Raw genomic sequence first — 21,556 nt, 5'->3', positions numbered from 1 at the left:
ATTAAATTAAATTAAATTGAACTTAAATACACACCTAGGGGCAATTTGGAGAGCCCCATTAACCTGCCATGTATGTCCTTGGAATGTGGGAGGAGACCGGAGTACCCGGAGAAGACCGATGCAGGCACGGGGAGAACATGCAAACTCCACCCACGAAGGCCGGAGTCTGGACTCGAACCCGAGTCCTCAGTACTGGGAGGTGGACGTGCTAACCAGTCTGCCGCCATGCCGCCCATCTTGGAAACACAGAGAATTAAATTCACATCAAATTTAAATTTCAGTTTACCATTAAAAAGTCTTAACACGTCATTAAAATTTGAAATAATTTGCGCGGAAATAGCCTATATTATTACAAATTTATATAAATTTTTGGAACACCTTTTATGTCTTCCAATGCATCTTAAAAAATACCAATCATTGGTCAAGTTTCAACTCAAAACTTGATATTTCTTGATATAAAAATGTATAACAACACAATGATAACTGCATATTATCGTGGTCACATGAATTAATTATTAGCAAAATAAACAAATGGTATTAAGGTTAATGAAGTACATCACATACTAGCAATTTTTAGTGTTTTAGTGTCATTCGTTCATTCTCCAAACTGCCTTTATAATATTTTTGTTCACCTTTGTGAATATGGCAAGTCTACTGCAGCCAGCCCCACTTGACTGTTTAACAATAGATGAAAGACAGATGGCCTCAGTCGAGGATGAAATGCATTAGCAGGCCTGGAAGAGGTGCGGGTAATTGACCTTTGTCTTTCAATAGCCCGCACACGCTGCGCATTGACCGCTTATGGAAATCAAAGAATGTGAACTTGTGTGGCAAATTGCCTTTGTGCTGCTATTGCTGATGATTTGATGACTCACCAAGGTAAGACAACTATTCAAGCTTTCTGTACTGTTGCAATTGTGCATCTCGTCTCCCTCCAACCCCGCCCCCCACCCCGCAATTTGTTCGCTGACAACACAAGAAGGAATTCATTGTGAACTCAAGTTGAAAGGTTGGCATTAGAAGTACAGTATGAGCTTGTTCTTGTACTCATGCTGTGACTCTTCCAGCCGCCCACTCTCATTGCCACATCATCTGCAGCCCCCAGCCCCTGAACTGCGCTTACGTCACGCCAGGCTGCTTCGTCCTCCTACAGGCAAGAGATAGTGAGGTGCGCAGCACCTTCTTTAAACTGCTCGCTGATTGTCGGTCTTTGATATTGTTCCAAACAAAACCAATTTTGGAAACAGCTTTTGTAAATGATGATGTTCCTACAGTGAGCCAAAATATATATATATATATATAATAAATTGTCCTTTTGAACTAATTTTCACGTGAAATACATTAGTTCAATGTTAACAGGATTAGCAGATTATTACAATAAATCACAAAGATAAAGCACACACTTAATGTTGTTTGTCCCCGAGGGTCAATCTTCTGATAAAAACCACATCGTTTAGTGAATTGCTTGCAGATTTGTTCTGGAACATGAGACTATTGAAATACATGGCACCAGCAGGCTATATTTTCAAATGTCTGATTTATTTTTGCTTCAGCCTTCCAGGCACTCAAAATGGTCTAAACAATATACAGTAGCACAGCTGCTACATTCGGTTGACTTCCAATACAAGCATTGCATTAATTCAGTTGAAAAGAAAAATCCTTGATTTCTTTTTATTTATTTATTTGATTGGCACTGACAGAGTGGAGTATTATTGTTTGTTTGAACTGCACTGCATCATACAGAGAAGTTGCATTTTGATCAACTTCTTCATTATTTCCTATGTCATCATGCTAGGAGACTTTTAATGTCCAGATTTAAAAAGGAATCGTAACAGAAGCCTCATTAATCATGTATATTTTTAGTTGTTTATATTTAAACTTATATTTATTTTATTAATTTTTGAATTAGGTTTTTTATATCTGTTTTTAATTTTAATTTTATGCATTTATTATTATTTTTATTTTGGCATTGTTAGTCCTCAATAATATGTAATATCAAAAATTAAATACAAAAAAATATCTAAATGGAAATAAAACAAATAAACAAAATATGGACATAATAAATAAATAAACATAAAGAATACAAAAACAACAAAAACCTGATTAAGAAAAATAAAAAATAAACATAAAAACAAATGTGGAAAGAAATACAAAAATAAATCAAATTAAATGTCAATCAAAAAATAAAAACCTGTGAAACGCTCACAGATAGTTTCCCCTTCAGTGCTCCACTTAGTCCCTCGCACGTGCTCCGGCCAAAGCTCGGCAGCCTTTGTGGATGCCTCACCAGACGGAGGCAGAGATAGTGCCACAAATAGACCCGTCCTCCGGCTCACAGGGGAGCAGTAGCCCCACTTCTGTGCGCTCTTGCCTCCTATTTCGTGTGTGCCTTAGGCCAAAACAAGTTAGCTAAGAACCACAGGGAAATCAAATTTGGGATTATTAGATCATCATGAAATGATCCAGGGAGGATGAGATTTATGAGTGCATAAATATATATTGTTAGGAAAATAGGTTGATTTATGGCACTTTGTCAGACAATAAGGGAACATTTTGTTTATGTGCAGTTTGAATGGACAAGACGGGATTCTTTGGACAGATAAAAGCAACTTGTATCAGAATGATGGAAAGAGCACAAGAAGAAGGAACAGCTTGTGACCCAAAGCATACCGCATCATTTGTCAAACGTGATGGGGGCAGTGTTACGGCATTGGGCTTTTGTGGCTACTAATGGAACGGGCCTTCTGGTGTATGTTGACGAGTGAGTGCAAGCAGAAGCAAAACAATAAAAAATAAAAAATGAATAATGAGGTGTTTGTGGCTATGCTCTCTGCTCACATTCAACCTAATGCTATAAAACTGATAAGTTAGCACTTCACAAAACACCTTCAATGGCAAAATTAGTGACAACAAAGGGAAAAGTATGAACTGAGCATTATCAAGAGTCTTGTAATATTGTCGCATTAATGTCTTTTTTTTTTTTTTTCTTGAACATGGTTAATTAAAAGGTGTAGCCCATTGAAAAGAGACACAATGCTGCCATCTGCTGGCCATAGTTAGTAATTGTTTTTGATTCCACAACCCATTGACCAGGCAGTGCTGCACTTGTGCTGCGTTCTCACCAAAAGCGAGGGATGGCGATTCGGCGGCGCGTTTGTATTGTAGTCAATGGAGTTCGCGCTCAACGCAACGAAAGTGCGTGGGGCGGCGCGAAGGATGCATTTCACGCGTTAGGACGCGGTGCGCAGCAGCGAAAATCCGCACATTCGTGACGAAAATCCGCACATTTGCATATTCGTCGAAGTTCAAAAACTTGAACTTTTTTCGCATTTCGCCTCGCGGTAGCCAACCGGCTTCGAGTACGGGCCACGTCACACACAGCGTCCTCTCTATTGTCACCCCGAGCACAACAACACGGCCAGCCGTGACAGAATGATGATCAAGAAAGTGATGGTAAGTCTGTTTACTTGCTTTTGAACGGTACCGAGTTAGAAGCAGTGCTTATTATTAATGCCAAATCTGTTTTTAGTACAAATGCCGACCGCCAGACTGCCACTAAAAAATGCGAAAGTGCTATCACGTACCTCAAAAGAGGAGAAAATAGTGCCACGGCTGTTTTGTCCCAGGAAAGAAGCGGAAGTAGTTGGCGGCACCCACTTTTTGTTGACTCGCTAAAGTGCTCCACTTCCTTGTACAGCAAGGGGCACGCCTCCTCCGCTCCTGTGTGCACGAAGGCGCGAATGAGCGGCAATCGTTCCAAAAAACACTACGCGGTGAAACGCTCATGAATGAAGCGTTCCAGTTCGCCTTTTCAGATTTGGTGAGAACGTAGCATTAGATGTTACACTTCCCATTGATTAAAAAAAAATAAAAAATAGTTGACATCATTTAACGTTTATGGCAGCATACATCTTGATTTTACTAATCGTTATTGAACGTTTTTGGCGGTCAAAGAGTTAATGCAACCGTTATATATCCAAGTCAGACAAATGGTAACTGTTTCTCATTTGCATTGCCAACCTAACAACAGAGTAAAACAAAGCAAAATAAAAGCAAATACTTAAAATCATTTAAAGTGCTGGATGCATAATGTGAGCAAAAGTGTTCTGTCATGGCCTCCTTTTTTTTTTTTTTTTTTTTTTTTTTTTTTTTAAATATCATAAGAATTCTGCATTAAATAGTCTGCCGGATAAGAAAAAAAAAATGCAATCCACTTCAATATGTTGTCCTCATTTCACTTTAACCTTAATGCTTCAACACGAGGATACGCAGGCGGCCGATTAATGTCAGCATGTGTGCGTTAAGAACTGGGAGAAAATCTTCATGTGGTTTCAGAGCACACGAAAGTGGGTGGTGAAAGACTGCCAACGACTGAGTCAAACCTCCATCTGTGTTGTGGCTTCCGTGACTTTTTCTCTTTTAAAGATATTTAAGTTCATGCTATCTTGCCATTGCAGACACAAACATTCTTTCCTCGTGACTCTTTCTGTCCTTGAGTTGGGTGCAAATATGCATCTGCGCGCCGGCCCTCTTTATCACCCTTGTTGCTCTGTCATCAATCTCATTCACGGTCTAAATTGTCATGCAAGGAAAGCAAAATGGTGATATTTGTCTCCATCTCGACATGACTTAGCGTTCAGTTTACATCCTCACACGCGTATACCTCGGATGCCTCATGTTTTCACTTGGCTCCGATACATACAAAAAAAAAAAAACCCTCTAAATATTTTATAGCCTGCAATCCGGGCTTCAATCTCCAGAGAGATACAGAACCTACCCAAAGACGGAGGCCTCGGGCAAGGAGCCTTTGAGTGACTCTCGCAGGATGGAACAATCCTGGGATACGAGAGAGGGGCTTCAAAGCGGTTATTAAAGTGGTCTCTCCATCTGCAGACGCTGTGCCTCCAGGACGTACCTACCAACGCTACCAAAACACACGGATGCAACCAACACACGACTTGCAAGGTATTATCTATCTGCTTTTCAATCGAGAAACACAACTAAGTATGATGCAGTGCAGTTATACATCACAAACCCAATCATACTAAATATTGTTCTGGGATTAAAATAGTAATTCAGTGAGAGCCCTATAACATTTATACAGACTGGTGCATTTACACAAAGCTCCACAGAAAAGAAGAAAAACACGTTTCCTCTTGTGGACATCACGGAGTGGGCTGGTCGGGTGTGTTGAGTTATGTCTGACCACAGATTCGTATGACACAAAGGCTGATGTGGTAAAAAAGTGGTAAATTATTGGCCACGGAATCATATTCAAATTGTCCTGCGTCTGGTTTTATTCAGTCAGACCGCTTCTCATGTCTTTTAGTGCTGAGCTACACCGAGGTCAATAAGTCCAAGTGTTGGACTTCTCTGCTAGCATCAACGCTAGCATAAGCACTGATCTATACTTTGAAATTGTGTTCATTTATTATTGTTTAAGTTTGTTGCAGCAATATCGATGTAAGGTGGCCCTCGATGACATCGACATTTTATTGTACTCTGGTTGGTCAGGAAAAAACTTCGATGAACTTTTTTTTTTTAAGCAATCTGCATAGATGACATTACATTACATTACACAATCAGCATTTCAGGAGAGTGATGATGAGTTTTATCTGCCGTTCTGTCACGATATTTGATTCATAATGATTCGGAACTGTGACATTGCATTTTTGTTTCTATAATTGTGACATGATTAGTGGAGGTATTAAAAGTGGTAATTCCCCACTGAAGGGCACTGTTATGCGCACACATACACACACGCACACTCAGGGTGCTCGTAAAACCAAAATAAAAAATTTTAAAACCCCCCTGCTCCCCCCTCTTCTTTTTCTTCCGCCCCTACGTTGACCTTCCCCCAACACGCCCCTCTCCCTCCTCTCCCCACGAAGGGTGAGTAATCAGTGATACTGGAAATAACTCCCATGGCTGTCCTTATAAGGGTGTCAGGAAACTGCTGATTTTAGGCTTCAGGGGCTGAAACCACAATCCTCCGCCCTTCTCCTTTTTGCAACAATTACTTCAGCCCCCCCCCCTCCTCTATCACCAACTGCATCCTGTCTGTTTATCAGCTCACGTTTCACTGCGCAGGCCTTGTGCCACAGGCGTCACACGGCCCTCAGACCTTGTGAATCGTCTGCAGCATAATGCTTTGGCTTCACGCTCTCGGTTCTCCCCCTAAATGTTTTTGCCCAGTGTGTATAAATCATGACAGCTCATGACAGCATGAATTCGCCGCTTTCTGCTTCAGTTTTTCCGTAATTAAAATCGCCCTATCTGCTATTAGTATAACCACACAAATGCACAACAGTCTCAACGGGGGAAAACAAACTTTTTGGTTGCTATTATGAAACTGGATCTTTAATCGGAAAACAATCTTTGCAATGCACTTTTTGTGATACTACACAACTGTTTCAGGCTGTGTCCCAAGATGCACAGTTAAGAGTGTCATTTGGGGAAAAATAAATAAATAAAAAGCAGCCTAATTGGTGTAGGTTTGGGCAGAAGATCGTTTTAAATAAACAAACATTTCCGCCAATGAAAAGCTGTTTCAGCAATACGCTGCGTGGAAAAATTAATCAGACATTTCATTAGATTCTTCTGTACAATCTATCTATCCATTTTGGGTCGTGCTTGTACTCATTACAAAATACTGAAGCCTATCCTAGCTAACTTTGGCACACCTTGCCCTGGTTTTCACTCAATCATGATAGTTACAGGAAACGCTTATCCAGCTATGACAGAACAGCGCTAGCAATTCTAAGCTAGCATTAGCACTGTCAACAAGCCATTGTTAGCCAGGGCTGCTACATTGATAGCATGACTTTTTTAGAACGGAGCGTGACCAAAACACTTACCTATCGAGCAGGAATGTTGTAAAAATCTCTCAACTGTTTGAGGTCCTCTCTCAGTGGTTTCTTTAAAAAAAATAAAAATAAAATTCTACAAAATGGGGTCAGAGATGGATTTTTTTTTTTACCGAGATAATTTCACTTTTTTTTTTTTTTTTTTTTAATTGTGAACACCCATTTAGGTAAACAATAAAATGTAAAAATAAAATTTTCTGCCAATTATATACAGTTCAGTTTTTATTAGATTTCACAACAAAAGAAAAAAAGTTTTCACACAAAATAGTTTTTCTTTTATTTTAAACATCATACATAGTGCTGGTACTGAGATTAAATTTAAAAAAAAAAAAGTTATTAAACAGTCACTTAAGTCGCATACTTTTGGGTTATCAAAACAATAGGTTTCCATACTTTTACTTATCAAAAATGCAAAATTAGCTAATGATACGTTTAAAAGAAAAAAAATAAACCTTACTTGTGGATTTCAGATTCGACAGAATTGTTGACCGGCAGAAGCTGATTATTTTTAGACTGGCACAAGACTCAACATATTCACCACCAGTCATTCTGGGAACTGATAACATCAAACATTTCGCTTAAACAAGGTCATGCATGGGGAGGAGGTTGTTCTGCCCCTGTTTTTTTTCCCACCTTATAACACTTCAAGATCTCAATCAATCAGTTGATCAAGAACTCAACTGCGGTTTCTCTCAAGTTGCATCTTTTGATATGATCGTCTGCGGAAGTATACTGTTACTCACTCACATATGTATTCCCCTTCTTAGTTACTTTCCAAGTGTTTCTAAGCAACGGCACAAAACTCTCCATCATTAGCATCCTCATCCCCGCATGATACTGCCCAGCAGAGGCAGAGCAGCCAATTAAAATGATTAGAGAGAGTTTGCTTTATCTCTCGGCTGATTTTTTAATGAAATTAGTTAGTCTAATAGCGCGTGAGTAACGGATTCAATCAACTCCCTCAGAATTAGCCTTTTTGTGCAACTGCGCTCATTTGAAGAGTGTTATTCATTCAAATGAGCTACATGCCATGAAGGGCTTGGGTCATGTAAGAGTTCCTGCTCAGTTTGAATGTTATTGAACAATAAACCACAGTTCTTCCCCTTCTTTAACCTGTGGATTGTTTAGATGTAGCCTTGTGGAAACTGTTGGAAAACAGGTATTGTTTAATGCTCTGTGGCTTTAGTAAAAGAATCTCCATCACGAAATACAAAACCAAGTCAAGGCCAAATCCTTTATTAAGCTCAGCTGCAGAGTAACGTGACCCAGGAGGAAAGCAGTAGGATAAGGGACCTCTGCCAAGGCCAAACTGCAAACAAAAGTGTAAAAAAAAAAAAATAGACCAGGTGGGACATCAAATTTGTGTGCATTTGTCAACCATTTGGAAGTTAGCAGGCTACTTCCTGTTTGATCAAAGATGACACTACAGATGGATGAACAAGCCAGTCTGATTCTTAGGTGGATTTTCCATTCACGCAATGGAAACACAATGAATTATGAATAGGGAAAATACATTTTTGATTCCAAACCTTTACCTGCTTCCACTGGAACATTTCATGGTTAAAGTTTTATGGACATTAGTTATGTGGTTTTTCACAATCTTGATAACCCACCAACCAACCCACCTAATAATCTAATTTTATACTATTCCAGTCCGTTCTTTCCTGGCCTGTCACGTTCTCATGGGGCCCCTCATGTTTGTCAAGTTCTGTCAAAGCTCTCTACAGATGAATCAGGCAGCTTGGAGCAAGTTCCTTGCTCCACCTTGGCCTAACTCCAGTCAGTGTCAGCATAGAGGCCACGTGTTGGCTATTACTACTATTAGTTTCCTTTCTATAACTAATTCACTGCATCTCTTGTAGCATAACATACTAAAGGCATCCACGACTATTGTGGCGTAACTCCACGCTCTTTTCACACAAAGCTGCAATAATTAGGGGAAAGGTCTGCAATGTGCCTATCGTCTGTCGACATCTATTTGGTTTAGAATTCGACCAATGTAAGAAATGCAATTCCGCTGGTCACAGCTGTAGAAGTGTTGTCAAACTCATTATCTTGGGCAGCACAAAATGTAAGAACGTAACAGCTCGTTTGTTTTGCTTGTGCATGTGGAAAAACGGAACACTTAATCATGCACGTCCACAGACCTAAGAAATGAGTCGTGTTTACAAAACCCATTTTCAGGCCGCATAACACCCTTGTAATGTAAGCAAGTGGCCAAAAACGCCATCATTTTTCTTCACTTTCAGTTGAAAATGGGGCGTAAATGTCCCGTTCCACTCTAAATTAGTGAATTATAACACTCATAAATCAGTCTGTTGGTGTAAACGCTCTACAGGGCTTAAAAGCAGAGTGTCCTTGCAAGGTAGGTTTATGAAGAGATATCTCTACTGGTGATACGGAAGGATTTATTCCAGAGGTTTGTCTGCAGGTGATGCCTTCAAAGACACTTTGCAGATGTTCTCTGGCTCTAAATCTCTCGATAGTAAACTTGGTGTCTGACTTTTGCTTTGATTTGCCTTCTTACTTCTCATTACTGTTATTTGATTGTGTTTTGTTGACTGTATAATATTCATGTTTGTTTTATTTGTCTGTGTCACTTTGTTCTTTTTGCCATGTACTATGATGTTTATAATGTATGACGGGACCCCCTCAAAAGCAAGATGATACATGTCAAGTGGTTCAATTGAACTCATTCACTCGCAGCCAATTTCACTGAATCAACACCCTTCGCTCCCTGCTGTTTTACTGGATTTTGACTGATTTTGCAAGGCCCACAGAATATTGTGTTCTATTGCTATAAATCATGGAACCTAGCAAAAGAAAGATTAGTCTTCTTTCATCAGGAAAAAAAAAGTATTTCTGTTTCCATTTTGCAGCAATTAGCATTAGAATATAGCTAAGTTTCATCATTATTCACAAATTGTTTTGGATTGTGGGGAAATCAGCTTGTTTTCAACATGGCCCTGATTGATCTCTTATACTCTGCTGCCACCTACTGGCCGTTTTTGTAATTACTATCATTGCTTCACCCATTCTATGCAGTTGAGAGTCTGCATCAAAGCCTTCTGTATGCTCTAGCATAAAAATAAAATAAAAATAAAACGTCTTTGGAACACTTAAAGCATTTATAATAGAACATATTTATACGTTTTTTTTTTTTTTGGGGGGGGGGGGGGGGAAATTACACACAAATTAGTGCGAAAGTGACCAGCATTTATTTTGTGGTTAGGTCATATTAAATGAATGTTATAGAACAGGGACCCTAAAGGGGGAGATTTTTTTTCCGACGACATCAGTTAGGCATAACTACAGAGTTGTTGTTGTTGTTGTTGTTGTTGCTGTTGTTGTTGTTGTTGTTGTTGATGCTCGGCTTAGTCCCTGTCAATATACCCCTAAATAAAATAAGGAATAATAAAGTTAAATGAATAAAGTTAGAGCATATGCAAGAGGAAAAAAAAAAGTGTAATATTTACAAAAACAGATGTATTTTTCGGGATAAAAAGTCTTTTAAGTTTTCCAAAATAATATTGTAATATTGAGATATTGACATCAAAGTCTATAACTACGGGAAGAAGGTCATATTTTTTTACTAGGGAATTCCAAAAATATTGCAATATTGTCATGCGGTTATATCTTTCACACTGGAAAGAGACACCTTTCTTTGCTTGAAAATAAATAATGAAGCACTGCTTTAAGGACCCTAAGATGGGCTCATTGTCAGATTTCCACACTGTTCTCATCAGATCAAGCCTTCTCAAGGCTAAGAGAATTTAAGATAAAATAACCTTTGTTCTTGTATTTCTGTAAGATTTCCACGCCATTCTTAACCATAATCTTGTTGCTCGCATTTATACGCTTAAATTACTCACAGCCTATCAGGCTTCATCGCAACCACACACAGTTGTCTGTGACACTTTGTCTATTGTTCGTGACAATTCACGCACAAAAAACTGTTGTTATATTCACAGTGTGGGATTGTTCAATCAATTAATCAAACGATATTCAACAAAGTAGCCCCTCTTCGCAGCAACAAACTTGCTTTGTGTCCTTTGCGACACTTTTTAGTGTGGAGGCCAGCCTTGCATCCATATTAGCGTGACAGAAGGAGCTGTATAAATGAGCAGACATGCAGCGTGACGTGTCAGTGTGGGTGAGGTGAGGTGATGAAAATGTTTCAGTTTGCGGCGCTTGTCGAGGGACACAGATGCGCGCAACAGGTCTTTCCAGACCTGTCTTCTTTTGAAATCATACAGTCGTTTAAAAAAAGAAGCCCCGAGCGGAAACACGGGCTGTCGTGATGCTTTGATGCCTTCGTGTTGCTACACGCCAAATGCGCAATCGTCTGTTTTTGGTTGCTGGGCTCGCATCCACCTGGAACCCTCAAAGCGCTCTTTAATTTGCTCAAGCTGGTGGGTCAAACGTTTAGATTAAAACATGCTGTTTTAGATAGGACTGCTGTCTGCTACATGTCTGTCTCACAAATCCGAGGTTTTTGGTTCTAATCCTGGTTTCATTCCAGTGTGGATTTTTTTTTTTTTCGCCTTATGTTTTGTTATCTATAATGACCTTGCAATTGGATATGAAGGAGAATAGTGAGAAACATTTATTTCATTTGACATTAAACTGTTCATCATTTCATAGCTATATCAACTGAGGGGGGCGGAGCTTTTGCGAAATGTCAATTGTTAGTATATGTGAAGGTCGCTTAAGGCCAACATCCACATACAGTACTCCATTACATTTTAACTCAGGGCCGCATTTTTCTGCTCAATACAACACCGGTGTGGAAGTTAGAGTTCAAATCATTTATCTTATATAAAAAAAAAACGTTTTTATTATCATCAACTCAAACACAAAAACAAAAAATGCTTTTAAACCACTCCCTCTTTGACAGTGCAAGCCAGACAATTTTTGTATACAACTTGTTAGTGAAGTGTTGTGTTGCTTGTACAGTAATTTGCGGTTCACTATCCATGACATGACAGACACACCCTAATATGTCACAAGTGTGCACCGAAGACCTGTCTAATAGGAAAGTAGTAATTGCTGTTAGCAGGATGCCACGTGTATGTATACGCACACTTTGCGTAGATATCTTTGACATCCAATACCCTGGAAGACATTTAATTTTAAGGGTAATGTTGAATTATTATTATTTTTAATTGCAGGGTGACAATTACTTGTGGTTTTTCATTATTCACAGTGAGATTTGGGAAAATTGTGTGGAATTACAGTATGAAGCCAGGAATTTAAGGTAGAAAAACACAAAGTCAAGACAAACCCTATAAAAAAAAATCACACTGTAAATAAATAATATGTAGTCCTTTTAAAAACCCTGGTTCTGCTATCAGGAGATTTCCAAGAGTTTCTGCAAGGTTCTCCTGAGCGGCACCTTCTCCTCAGGCTTACTATCTGGGATCATGCCCGCGCTTCTCTCCGCACTCAGCCTCAGCTCGGGCCTCTTCTCTCGGGTGACCTTGAGCCCTTCTTGTGTGATGTTCCTGCAGAAGTCCACCTTGACCTCCTCCAGGCCGGCGCCGTGAGCCACCGCCCCGTCCAGGATGCGGTCTGTGATGCGGACGCAGTTCTCCAAGTGGAGGCGACGCAGCTTCCTGCACCTCTGCAGCAAGATGATCACGTCCTGATCCGTGATGTGTCCGCAGCCGGAGAGCTTCAAGGAGAGCAGGTGAGGGCACCTGCAGCACACATGAGAAAATTGCTCATTTACTGTATAGTGTTCCCAATTATATTATATAATGATGCATTTTTTATCCATCATTTTTTTCTTTAGTTTTCACAGTATACAGGTGTTGCGATTGGCTGGCAACCAGTTCAGGGTGTACCCCACCTACTGCCCGAAGCCAGCTGGGATAGGCTCCAGCACCTGCGCGACCCTTGTTATGAATAGACGGTTAAGAAAATGGATGGACGAAGTGTACAGGTGCTTCTCTACTTGTGAACATCAACCATTTGAAAATTTTTGACACTCATGTCTATTAGCGTCAAGCTAGTGGACGTTAATGTCTGTTATGATTAAGCTAGCGGATTTTCATGTCTGTTAGCAATAGGCTAGTGTACTCTTAGGTCTGTTAGCATTGAGTTACTGGATGTTTATGTCTGTTATGATTAAGCTAGCAGACGTTCATGTCTGTTAGCCTTAAGCTAGTGGACGTTAATGTCTATTAGGATTAAGCTAGCGGATTTTCATGTCTCTTAGCAATAGGAAGTGTACTCTTAGGTCTGTTAGCATTGAGCTACTGGACGTTTATGTCTGTTATGATTACGCTAGCAGAAGTTCATGTCTGTTAGCATTAGGCTAAGGGAACATTTGTTTGATGAAATTACAGTAAATGGTTTGGTTGAACTTTTTGTTCTGTTTTGTTCTGTTTTTTTTTGTTTTTTTTCCATCTTCACTTTGGAATGAGAAGTAAACATTTGAAGAACTGTGCGAGCGAGGTAGTCTGAGTAGGTTTGAAGGAATACTTTAAAATGTGTGGTTTAATAAGCATGAATGTGTTATAAGTGTGGGAGGGACAAAAATATATATTTTAAAAAGTTTTTTTTTTATATCGTCTCACTATAATACAGATTTTCACCTGTTGCGGGTATTGTAATCCTCACCGCGATAAACGCGTGTTCACTCTACTGCAAACCTGCCGTGAGTCATTGTTACACACCACATGTGCTGTAGCGGGGAGGGATTAGTTTTGTTTGAAGAAGGACTGCCACTAGTCCTATGTAAGCAGTGCTACTTGGCGTGTGTGCTTATTTACCAATGACTGCTCCTTAGGCCTCTTGAAAAAAAGCAAGATAATAGAGAAGGAGTTATAGCTGGAGATAACCCACGTGTTGAAAAGCAAAGCTCAGCGAGCAAGCAATATGATCTGTTTGGCAATAAGGCACAGTGATAGTTTGCAGCCTGCCTTCGCTTTGCGCCGCTGTCCCTGTGGGACTATGTGTTTCATCGAAGAAGGCTTTCATAAATAAAGGGTGTGCGGTTTTAGCGGACAGAACAATAGCAGGATGTTTGATGACTTGCAACTTGGCAAGCGGTCATTTTTACTTTGAACCAATAAAAATAAAAAAAGCATTCTTGACACTCGTCAGGCTGGCAGAGATGAGCACACTGGTGGCAGAGCGACGTCGTTCACGTTCGCTAATGCAGCTTACATAAAGACTTACATAATCTTACCGCTTTGCCACATGTGAGCCAAACATATTCCAGTGGACTGCCAGTGTGACGGGCGCTGCCCCAGTAACCCCTGCGCATGTGATAGCACCCCATCCACGTGCAGCAACGTGCCAGCATCAAGCTTTAGCATGACAATAACATTTAAAAAATAAAAATGCAACCAGTGGAGATTCGCTCTGTTGGCTGTTAAAGAGGGAAGGGATGTGAACAGGGTACTAAAAGTCTTAAAGTTACATAATCCACCCACTCATGGCAACTCCCTTTTAATTTGAAGTATATGTATTCCTTTTAATTATAGTCCTTAAAAGCTGTAAAAGGAAATTGGCCACCAGATGATTTTTTTTTTTTTTTTTTTTTTTTTTTTTTTGCAACACTCCAAAAGTAACCGCACCTCTTCAAACTCAAGAGTTTAAACAATCTAGATTAAGCCTCGAAGGAATCATTCAAAAAAGCATTAGATTTACATGGGCATACTTGCCAAACCACTGTTGATAGTTAGTATTAATGTTGTTGATTTCCATCACAATCTCTTTATTTGTAGACTATTTTTACTTTATTATTATTATTTTATTATTTTTAGATTTTCTCACACTATTTATTATTGTATTATGAATGTTGATATAAGGATGATCTCATCTTAATTTACTGAAAAGGTTATATCTTAAGCTACTTCTCTCAATCACTGATACTTAAACTATCGTCTCCATTTGCAGTGATCATCACTACCAAAGTTTGGCTTATGAACGAAAACTGTTCAAACATGATGACCCCCTCACCATTTAACGAGTGTAATTGGGTTAAAATTTATGCGCCCCAGACCGTGAATATGTCCAAAAATAGGTGTATATATATATTTTTGGAATTTTTTTCCATTTTATTTTAATATTTCATACTCATTGTTCATTTTCAGCTTATTGGTGGAGTGTTGTAGACCAGCCGCCATTGTCTAAATTGTCCACGGGTGTGATTGTGCATGTGAAATGGGTGTTTGTCTCGATGTTTCCTCTGTGGCTTGCTGGCAACCAGTCAAAAGTGTATCCCACCTCTTATTAAAAATCAGTGAGGACAGCGCAGCTGTTATTTAATGAGGAAAACCGCTTTAGAAAATGGATGGAAGATATTATGCTTATGTGTTGCTAATGTCTGTTTTGCTGTAAACCTGAAAATATCTGATAATGGCTTATTTAGTTCTCGTTTGCTTTCAGCTTTCGAACAGCCTTTTGGTTATTCCACTCTGCCAACCATCTTCCTACTGCGTAGTTATTTTGTGTATTTTCGACAAGGGAGATTTTTACTGTCTGAGGAACCACAAATTGCTTCCTGCATTATTTCCTTCTTGTAAAAAAATAAATAAAAAGAAGAAAAAAAAGATGAATTTCCCAAGAAAACAATACAATCTTAAAAAGAGGGGCAGTCCTGTCTGAGCCTTGAGACATGTAAAAGGCCACAGCTAAGCATGCTACTTCAAACTGACAATTATCTCTCTAATGACCTGTTTGGTTATGCTTGGTTAAATGATGCCGCCAAACTCAAAAAGGTTTTTGACATTTAGGGTGAAAGGGTTTGTTTTCAACATGTTAAGAAAACATTCTTGGAAGTATTTTAACTGCTTTTTTTGCAGGCACGTGTCTTGCTGGAACTAAACTCACTTTGTGAGCTAACTTGACAAGGCTTGCTTGTGCTAGCGCCGGTTCTCAAAGCCTCCATTTATTCGGATGCCACATATATCATTGCAGTAGTAGGAACTAGGAAGTACTTTGTCACTGCACTAAAATATTTTTTTTATCAGGTTTACTGGAATATTTATTTTCTGATGACTTTGACTCTTACTTTTTAGTGCCTTCGTTTGAAAACATGTATTCTTTGTGCTCCTTACTTTGTCAAATTGGCTTGTTGCTTATAACCTCCATGGATAACAACATTCCGTAAAAAAAAAAAAAAAAAAAAAATGTAAATCGGGAAAGGTAAATTCAGCTGTGATTGAGATCTTAATGGAATGAGATTTTAGGGGCATCTTAGACAGGGGAAAAAACATTTACAACAGTAACATGGTGGAACATAAACCAAGAACAGATTTGCAAGAAGCAAGATATGGTTCATGGTCTTGATTAAGAGAATCCGAACAAGACTAAACAAACAAACAAAACAATACTCCTCTTAAAACCCATTTTTTAATTGTTGGTTGTTCGTTTTTTATCTAACACCCAAAATTTCAGCTGTGGTTTTCTTTCTAAGTGCTTTATAAATAACTTAACTCATTCACTGCCTTTGACAAGTATACTTGTCAATTGTATTTTTTAGAGCGGTGCTAAATGGGGGCGAATCTGAGCATGCTCCACTGTAAATATCAAACTTGGAAACAACTTTACTGATGCCCAACCACCGGTAGATGACATCATTGCCCCATTTTATAGGAAATAAACACAGTTTCAGAGTCCATGGGAGAAATGGCTGTATTTTGGCAAACCTACATTTTTCTGCTGTCAATTATAAAAGAACGGGACGGGACAAAAAGTAGGGAGTCTATTCTGTTATTTGGTAGATTCGGTTTATATATAATTATTGAATGTAATATCACGTGAGTATTGGAAATGTAAAAATTTTCTATAATGACTGGCAGTGAATGAGTTTTTAATAAATAGCTGTTTATTTTATTTATTTATTTTTTTTGTAACTAAGTTCACAATGTAGTGAAGCAATTGTAACTTCACTTTTCCAGTAACATAGAAGTCCAGCCAAAACGGTACACTTTTTTATCTTAGTATGCATATTCTTAATTGATAAAAGAGGGAAACAAATTTGTGTGCAGGAAAATTTTTCGTGGTTGTGCCAAGTTATTAAAACTGGTATTGTAAGTACTGCAATATTGGTACTTCTGCTTTACCACAGTATGAGTACTGGAGCCACATCTTACTGTGTAATTAACGTGTGTTATGGCATCCCGTAGCCCCTTCAGACCTGCATTTTTTTTCTGCTGGGCAAATTTTTTTTTCTTTTTTTTTTTTGGGGATGATTTTGACTCTGTTCCTACAAAAGAACAATGTGGTAATTCATTTTGGGGGTTATATCATGTTTTTAGTTGTTATAGTGGACACCAGGATAATATGGCTGTAACGTGTTGTAAACTTACAAGCTTATATGATGCAACATTTTTAACATGAACATCATGCAAATCAACTTGCGATTGGCTGGCGACGAGTTCAGGGTGTACCCCGCCTACTGCCTGAAGCCAGCTAGGATAGGCTCCAGCACCCCCACGATCCTTGTGAGGAGTAAGCGGTTAAGAAAATGGATGGATGGATGGAACAGGCAAATAAACTTGCAATTGTGACTGGTTAGTTAAGATCCAATCCTGATCCAGAAGTGTTGACATTATCCAAATTATGCGCTTTATTGGTTTAAACATGCAGACATGTCATGTACACTGCAACCATCTATGGGCCTGAAGCAGCGTTATTATAGTTTTGGAATTTTTCATTTTAGTTAGTTTTGATTTCGTTTTGAGTTTTGTTCTTTAAATTTAGTTAGTTTTAGTTTTCAGGATGGTTTTGTTGGTTTTTATTAGTTTTAGTTATTTAATAAATGCCTCATTTTTGTTTAGTTTTAGTTTCAGTATTAGTTTTGTTTTTTTTTTGTTTTTTTTTGTTTTTTTAACGTGTATAACTTGTGCGCAATCTTTAAAAAACAAAACATTGAAGTGACGTCATCTGAAGGTGCGTCATCTGAAGGTGGCTTCTGCTAGCGATGTCACTTCTGTGTGACACACTTTCAAACGTACTTATTCCAGTTAATATCAAAATAAATCAACTTAAAATCACATTTAAAATCATCCCCAAAGACTCATGCATTAAATTCATTACCAAAGACTAAAACGAACAACATTTTTGTTTTATCTATAGTTTTAGTAAGTTTTGTAAACATGAAATGTAGTTTCAGTTAGTTTTTGTTTTTTAAAAAGCATTTTCGTTTTTATTTTATTTTGTTAAATTGTTTTTTTAATTTTAGTTGTAGTTTTTTTTCCGGTAGTTTTAGGAAACTAAAATAACTTTGGTGTTGACATTATCCAAATTATGTGTTTTATTGGTTTAAACGTGAATATGTCATGTACACTGCAAGCATTTATGGGTCTGACGGGGTTAATTCAAACTATAGAAATGTAGTTGTCAACATGTTGAAAAAAATGCACTAAAAGGAGTCCAGTGGACATGTTGTACATCTTTTCCCATAAAAAGGCATGAGACGGCCTCCGAAGGAAGAGGGCAGGCAGAGATAGATGCACATGTTCATTCCTCTGACAACAACAAAGAGTCAATTGTAGGCTCCACCTGCATGCGCACAATGGGCGGGGCTAAAGCCATATCACTCGAGCGCCCCTCCCAGTCTCGCACTCCTACTTTTTGTCATGTGCGCAAGCTTTCCTCACAATTTTGGGGAGGGTTTATCAGTATGCCATGAGTGAGGCTCCGAGGCGTCAAAATAGATGAGCCAGACAAAAGTAGGCAGTTCCAGTTCGGACTGGTTTCGCAGCTCATGTGGCCGGGTCTCAAATGTCACCCAACAGGAAATCCACACAGGGTCATTCATGCAACGTCCCCACCCCGCCCTCCCCTCCCCTCCGTTTGCCTTGCAGCTGCGTCACTTGTCTGTGGCGTGCGTGGTCGTACATGCACAGAAGCATCATTAACGCCTCTGCAAAAGGCAGACAGGTTGCGCTTTGGCACATGACAGGATGTGCTTTCTTTTCCAAGTGACCTATCAAATGCAACCGCCGCCACAGTAGTCGATGAAAGGTAATGACATACCTCAGCACTGTAATTTTCACACAATCACGTGTCAGCTTTTATTTTTTTTTAATCCTCGTGCACGAGCTGACGCTAATTATTTTGTTCCCTGTCACCAAGTGCTAATTACACCTGCATGTTGCTTCCTTCAAAATAAACCTTGGATCTGTTTTTCTACTGTCGTGACTCGTGAGAGATCATCAAGAGTGGCGTGGGAAATGATCTCTTTTCAGTGAATTTGTTGAAAAATTTGTCAGTTATTATGCAGAGTGACAAGCAGAACAGTTAAATGTTCTTCTTTTTAGATGGCAGAAGGAACCTGCTGCCATTCCTGCAACAAAATAATAGCGTTTTTTGTTCAACTAAACAGGCCAAGATTTCACACTGATTACATTCAGACCAAAATTATTGGTGACGGGCCATGAGATGCAAAAATGGGTGTCTTAGGGTCGCGGGTGAGCTGGGGCCCGTGTCAATGTAATCTGTTCAGGGCCTTCCGAATAAGCATTGCTAGCCAATGTAATTGAAATGATATTAGCAATGTTAACCAATCCCATTTCAATTTCATTTTCACAGGGGTCAGACACGGATGGACAAACAATGCCATTTACTCAGCGTCAGGAGACGTGAAGCCACCGGCGGCCATCTTACATTGTCACTCGGTAAGCTATACAATACATTGATTTCTTTGTTGCCTTTTCATGTAATTTTCGGCCTCTATGGCGAAAATGCCTCCAGGTGTGACATACCGTTGTACCAATAAGTATGGGAGAAGTGCTACATGTACATTTCATTGCAAAAAAATAAATAAATATTGTTCCCGCCAAGTTCGTTGAGCAAGACACATCTGTAGTGATCTACACAATATGTTCTATGCAGCCCCACTAGTCTAAATATGGTATGGTTAATATTACGTTCGCGGAATATGAGTTAAGCAGCAAAATCCAGCCGTTTTTATCCATGTCAGGGGGCGGCCATTTTGCCACTTGCTGTCTCGACTGAAGATGACTTCACAGTTTCTCATGTCTCAGGTAACAACCAATCACAGCTCAGCTTCAGAAAACAGGTGAGCTGAGTAACTGTGATGTCATCTTCAGTCAACAGCAAGTGGCAAAATGGCCGCCCCCTGAGATGGATAATAACGGCTGGATATTTTGCTTCATAATGCATATTCAAATAATCAGAATGTCAAGTTTAGACTAGTGAGGTCACATGTAACATATTGTCAAGAAATGTTTAACGTTGCCTTCCGCTTTGACAAATAGCATCACTGGTTTAAATGTTTTTGTCATGTTACTAAATATATAGATTCTGAACTGCTCCATATGATGCACAGTACATGGCACAGTTGCGTTTTTGTATGATTTTATTATTATTATTATTTTTTAAATGATTTCGATGTGGTTGATAGTATTGGTTGTACTACCATGTGGGTTGAGGCTAGGCTAGGCTGAGTTATCAAATACTTGGTCCGCCATGGCTTAACACGCGTTTTTGGAATGTGGGAGGAAGTCGGCGTAACCTGAGAAAAAAAAACAACACGCATAGGGAGAACATGCAAATGGCACAGCTGAAATTGGACCTCCAAACCTTGACAGTGAGGATGACGCGCCGCCAAGCCTCGTAATCATAAATAATAATGTGCTTCTGATTGACCCCAGATAAAGCGCATAATGCTCAGCTGTTTTAGTAGGCTTTTCTTGGCCTTTTTGTTTTCCAGCAGAAGCCTGATGGTGAACACTGGCATTATGTCAGCTTTCATTCTTTTTGTAACCTTTTTGTTTAGTGGCCTTCTGTCTTTTTTTTTTTTTTTTTTTTTGCTAAAGTATATTGTCTCACTAATCTAAACAGTGTATCCCACCCACACACACAAGCACTCACATGTGGCAGACACGAGCCAGGAAGTCGCTGACCAGTGTGTCGTGCTTGCTGCAGATGTCCCTCTGAAAGGCGCTCTTCAACCAGTCCTCGATGTTGCACACCTGCAGCACCCTGCTGGAGTGCCAGCAGATGGACAGGTGACGCAAAGAAGGTCCCAGCACAAAATTGCCGCTCCTCAGCTGAGAGAGCGAGCTGAAGTGGAGCACCTTCCACAGGCGGGGGTCCAGGAAGACGTCCCGCAGCAGCGCGCAGGTACGAGACAAACTCCTGCGGCTGTCCTTATCCAGGAAGGAGAAAAGGTGCAGGAGACACTCGCGGTTGAGCTGGATGAGATCCATGGGGCGCCCGTCTCGTCCCGTCCCGAGACCCGCGTAAGAGGCCTCGTACCCGGGGCGCGGGGAGGCAGCAAAAATGAGCCTTGCGGCTTTGTATTGTGTGGCCTAGATACGTGATAGCTCCTCGGGCGCATGCTGGAGGCCTTGCACATATAAGGCTGTGGAGTGGAAGGCTATTTTGGGAAGACAACTGCCAGAGCAGTCAAAGAGGGAAGTGTTGGAGCCACACGCTCCCTTCCCATCTGTCGTGGCTCTCAACAGGCGGCCAGCAGCCCACCGGGGTGAAGCAGATGTTTAGTTGACACTGTCCCGGCCTAGTTATCTGATACAAGCGCGCCCTGAGTGACATGGAGCTAGAAAGGGGGAGAGAAACATTGGCACACAACGTGACACCGTACAATAACACTGGATTCGTACAGCCACTTTGAAAACATTATTTGCCATCAACGCTAATTACACCTAATTCATGACATTCAATGGAGAGCTCTCATTCCTTTC

The 21,556-nt window shown here is 39.8% G+C and overlaps 2 protein-coding genes across 3 annotated transcripts in view; one reads left to right on the top strand and one right to left on the bottom strand.

Moving 5' to 3' along the window:
* The window catches only part of ca12 (carbonic anhydrase XII), an 85,485-nt gene that overhangs the window by 35,272 nt on the left and 28,657 nt on the right, over positions 1 to 21,556 (top strand). For both annotated transcript variants that reach the window (XM_077516818.1, XM_077516817.1), the window contains exons 5-9: positions 1,068 to 1,153; positions 4,894 to 4,965; positions 12,377 to 12,555; positions 19,419 to 19,504; positions 20,778 to 20,975. The gene's annotated coding sequence lies outside the window, so the exon portion shown is untranslated. The remainder of the gene's footprint in view (positions 1 to 1,067; positions 1,154 to 4,893; positions 4,966 to 12,376; positions 12,556 to 19,418; positions 19,505 to 20,777; positions 20,976 to 21,556) is intronic.
* Positions 11,759 to 21,362, bottom strand: fbxl22 (F-box and leucine-rich repeat protein 22). Its single transcript, XM_077516828.1, has 2 exons — positions 20,724 to 21,362; positions 11,759 to 12,565 (listed from the first exon to the last, which is right to left on the bottom strand). The coding sequence occupies exons 1-2, from the start codon at positions 21,059 to 21,061 to the stop codon at positions 12,217 to 12,219; spliced, it is 687 nt and encodes a 228-aa protein (XP_077372954.1). The 5' UTR covers positions 21,062 to 21,362; the 3' UTR covers positions 11,759 to 12,216.

The sequence above is a fragment of the Festucalex cinctus genome, chromosome 3 (assembly GCF_051991245.1).
Source record: "Festucalex cinctus isolate MCC-2025b chromosome 3, RoL_Fcin_1.0, whole genome shotgun sequence".
NCBI classification, from domain to species: Eukaryota; Metazoa; Chordata; class Actinopteri; order Syngnathiformes; family Syngnathidae; genus Festucalex; species Festucalex cinctus.
This window is presented reverse-complemented; position numbering and strand designations above follow the sequence as displayed.

Coding starts and splice junctions, on each gene's coding strand:
- fbxl22 (XM_077516828.1), bottom strand. CDS start 21,061: ATGGATCTCATCCAGCTCAACCGCGAGTGTCTCCTGCACCTTTTCTCC. Junction 12,566..20,723: donor CTGGCTCGTGTCTGCCACAT/GTGAGTGCTTGT, acceptor TGTGTGCTGCAG/GTGCCCTCACCTGCTCTCCT.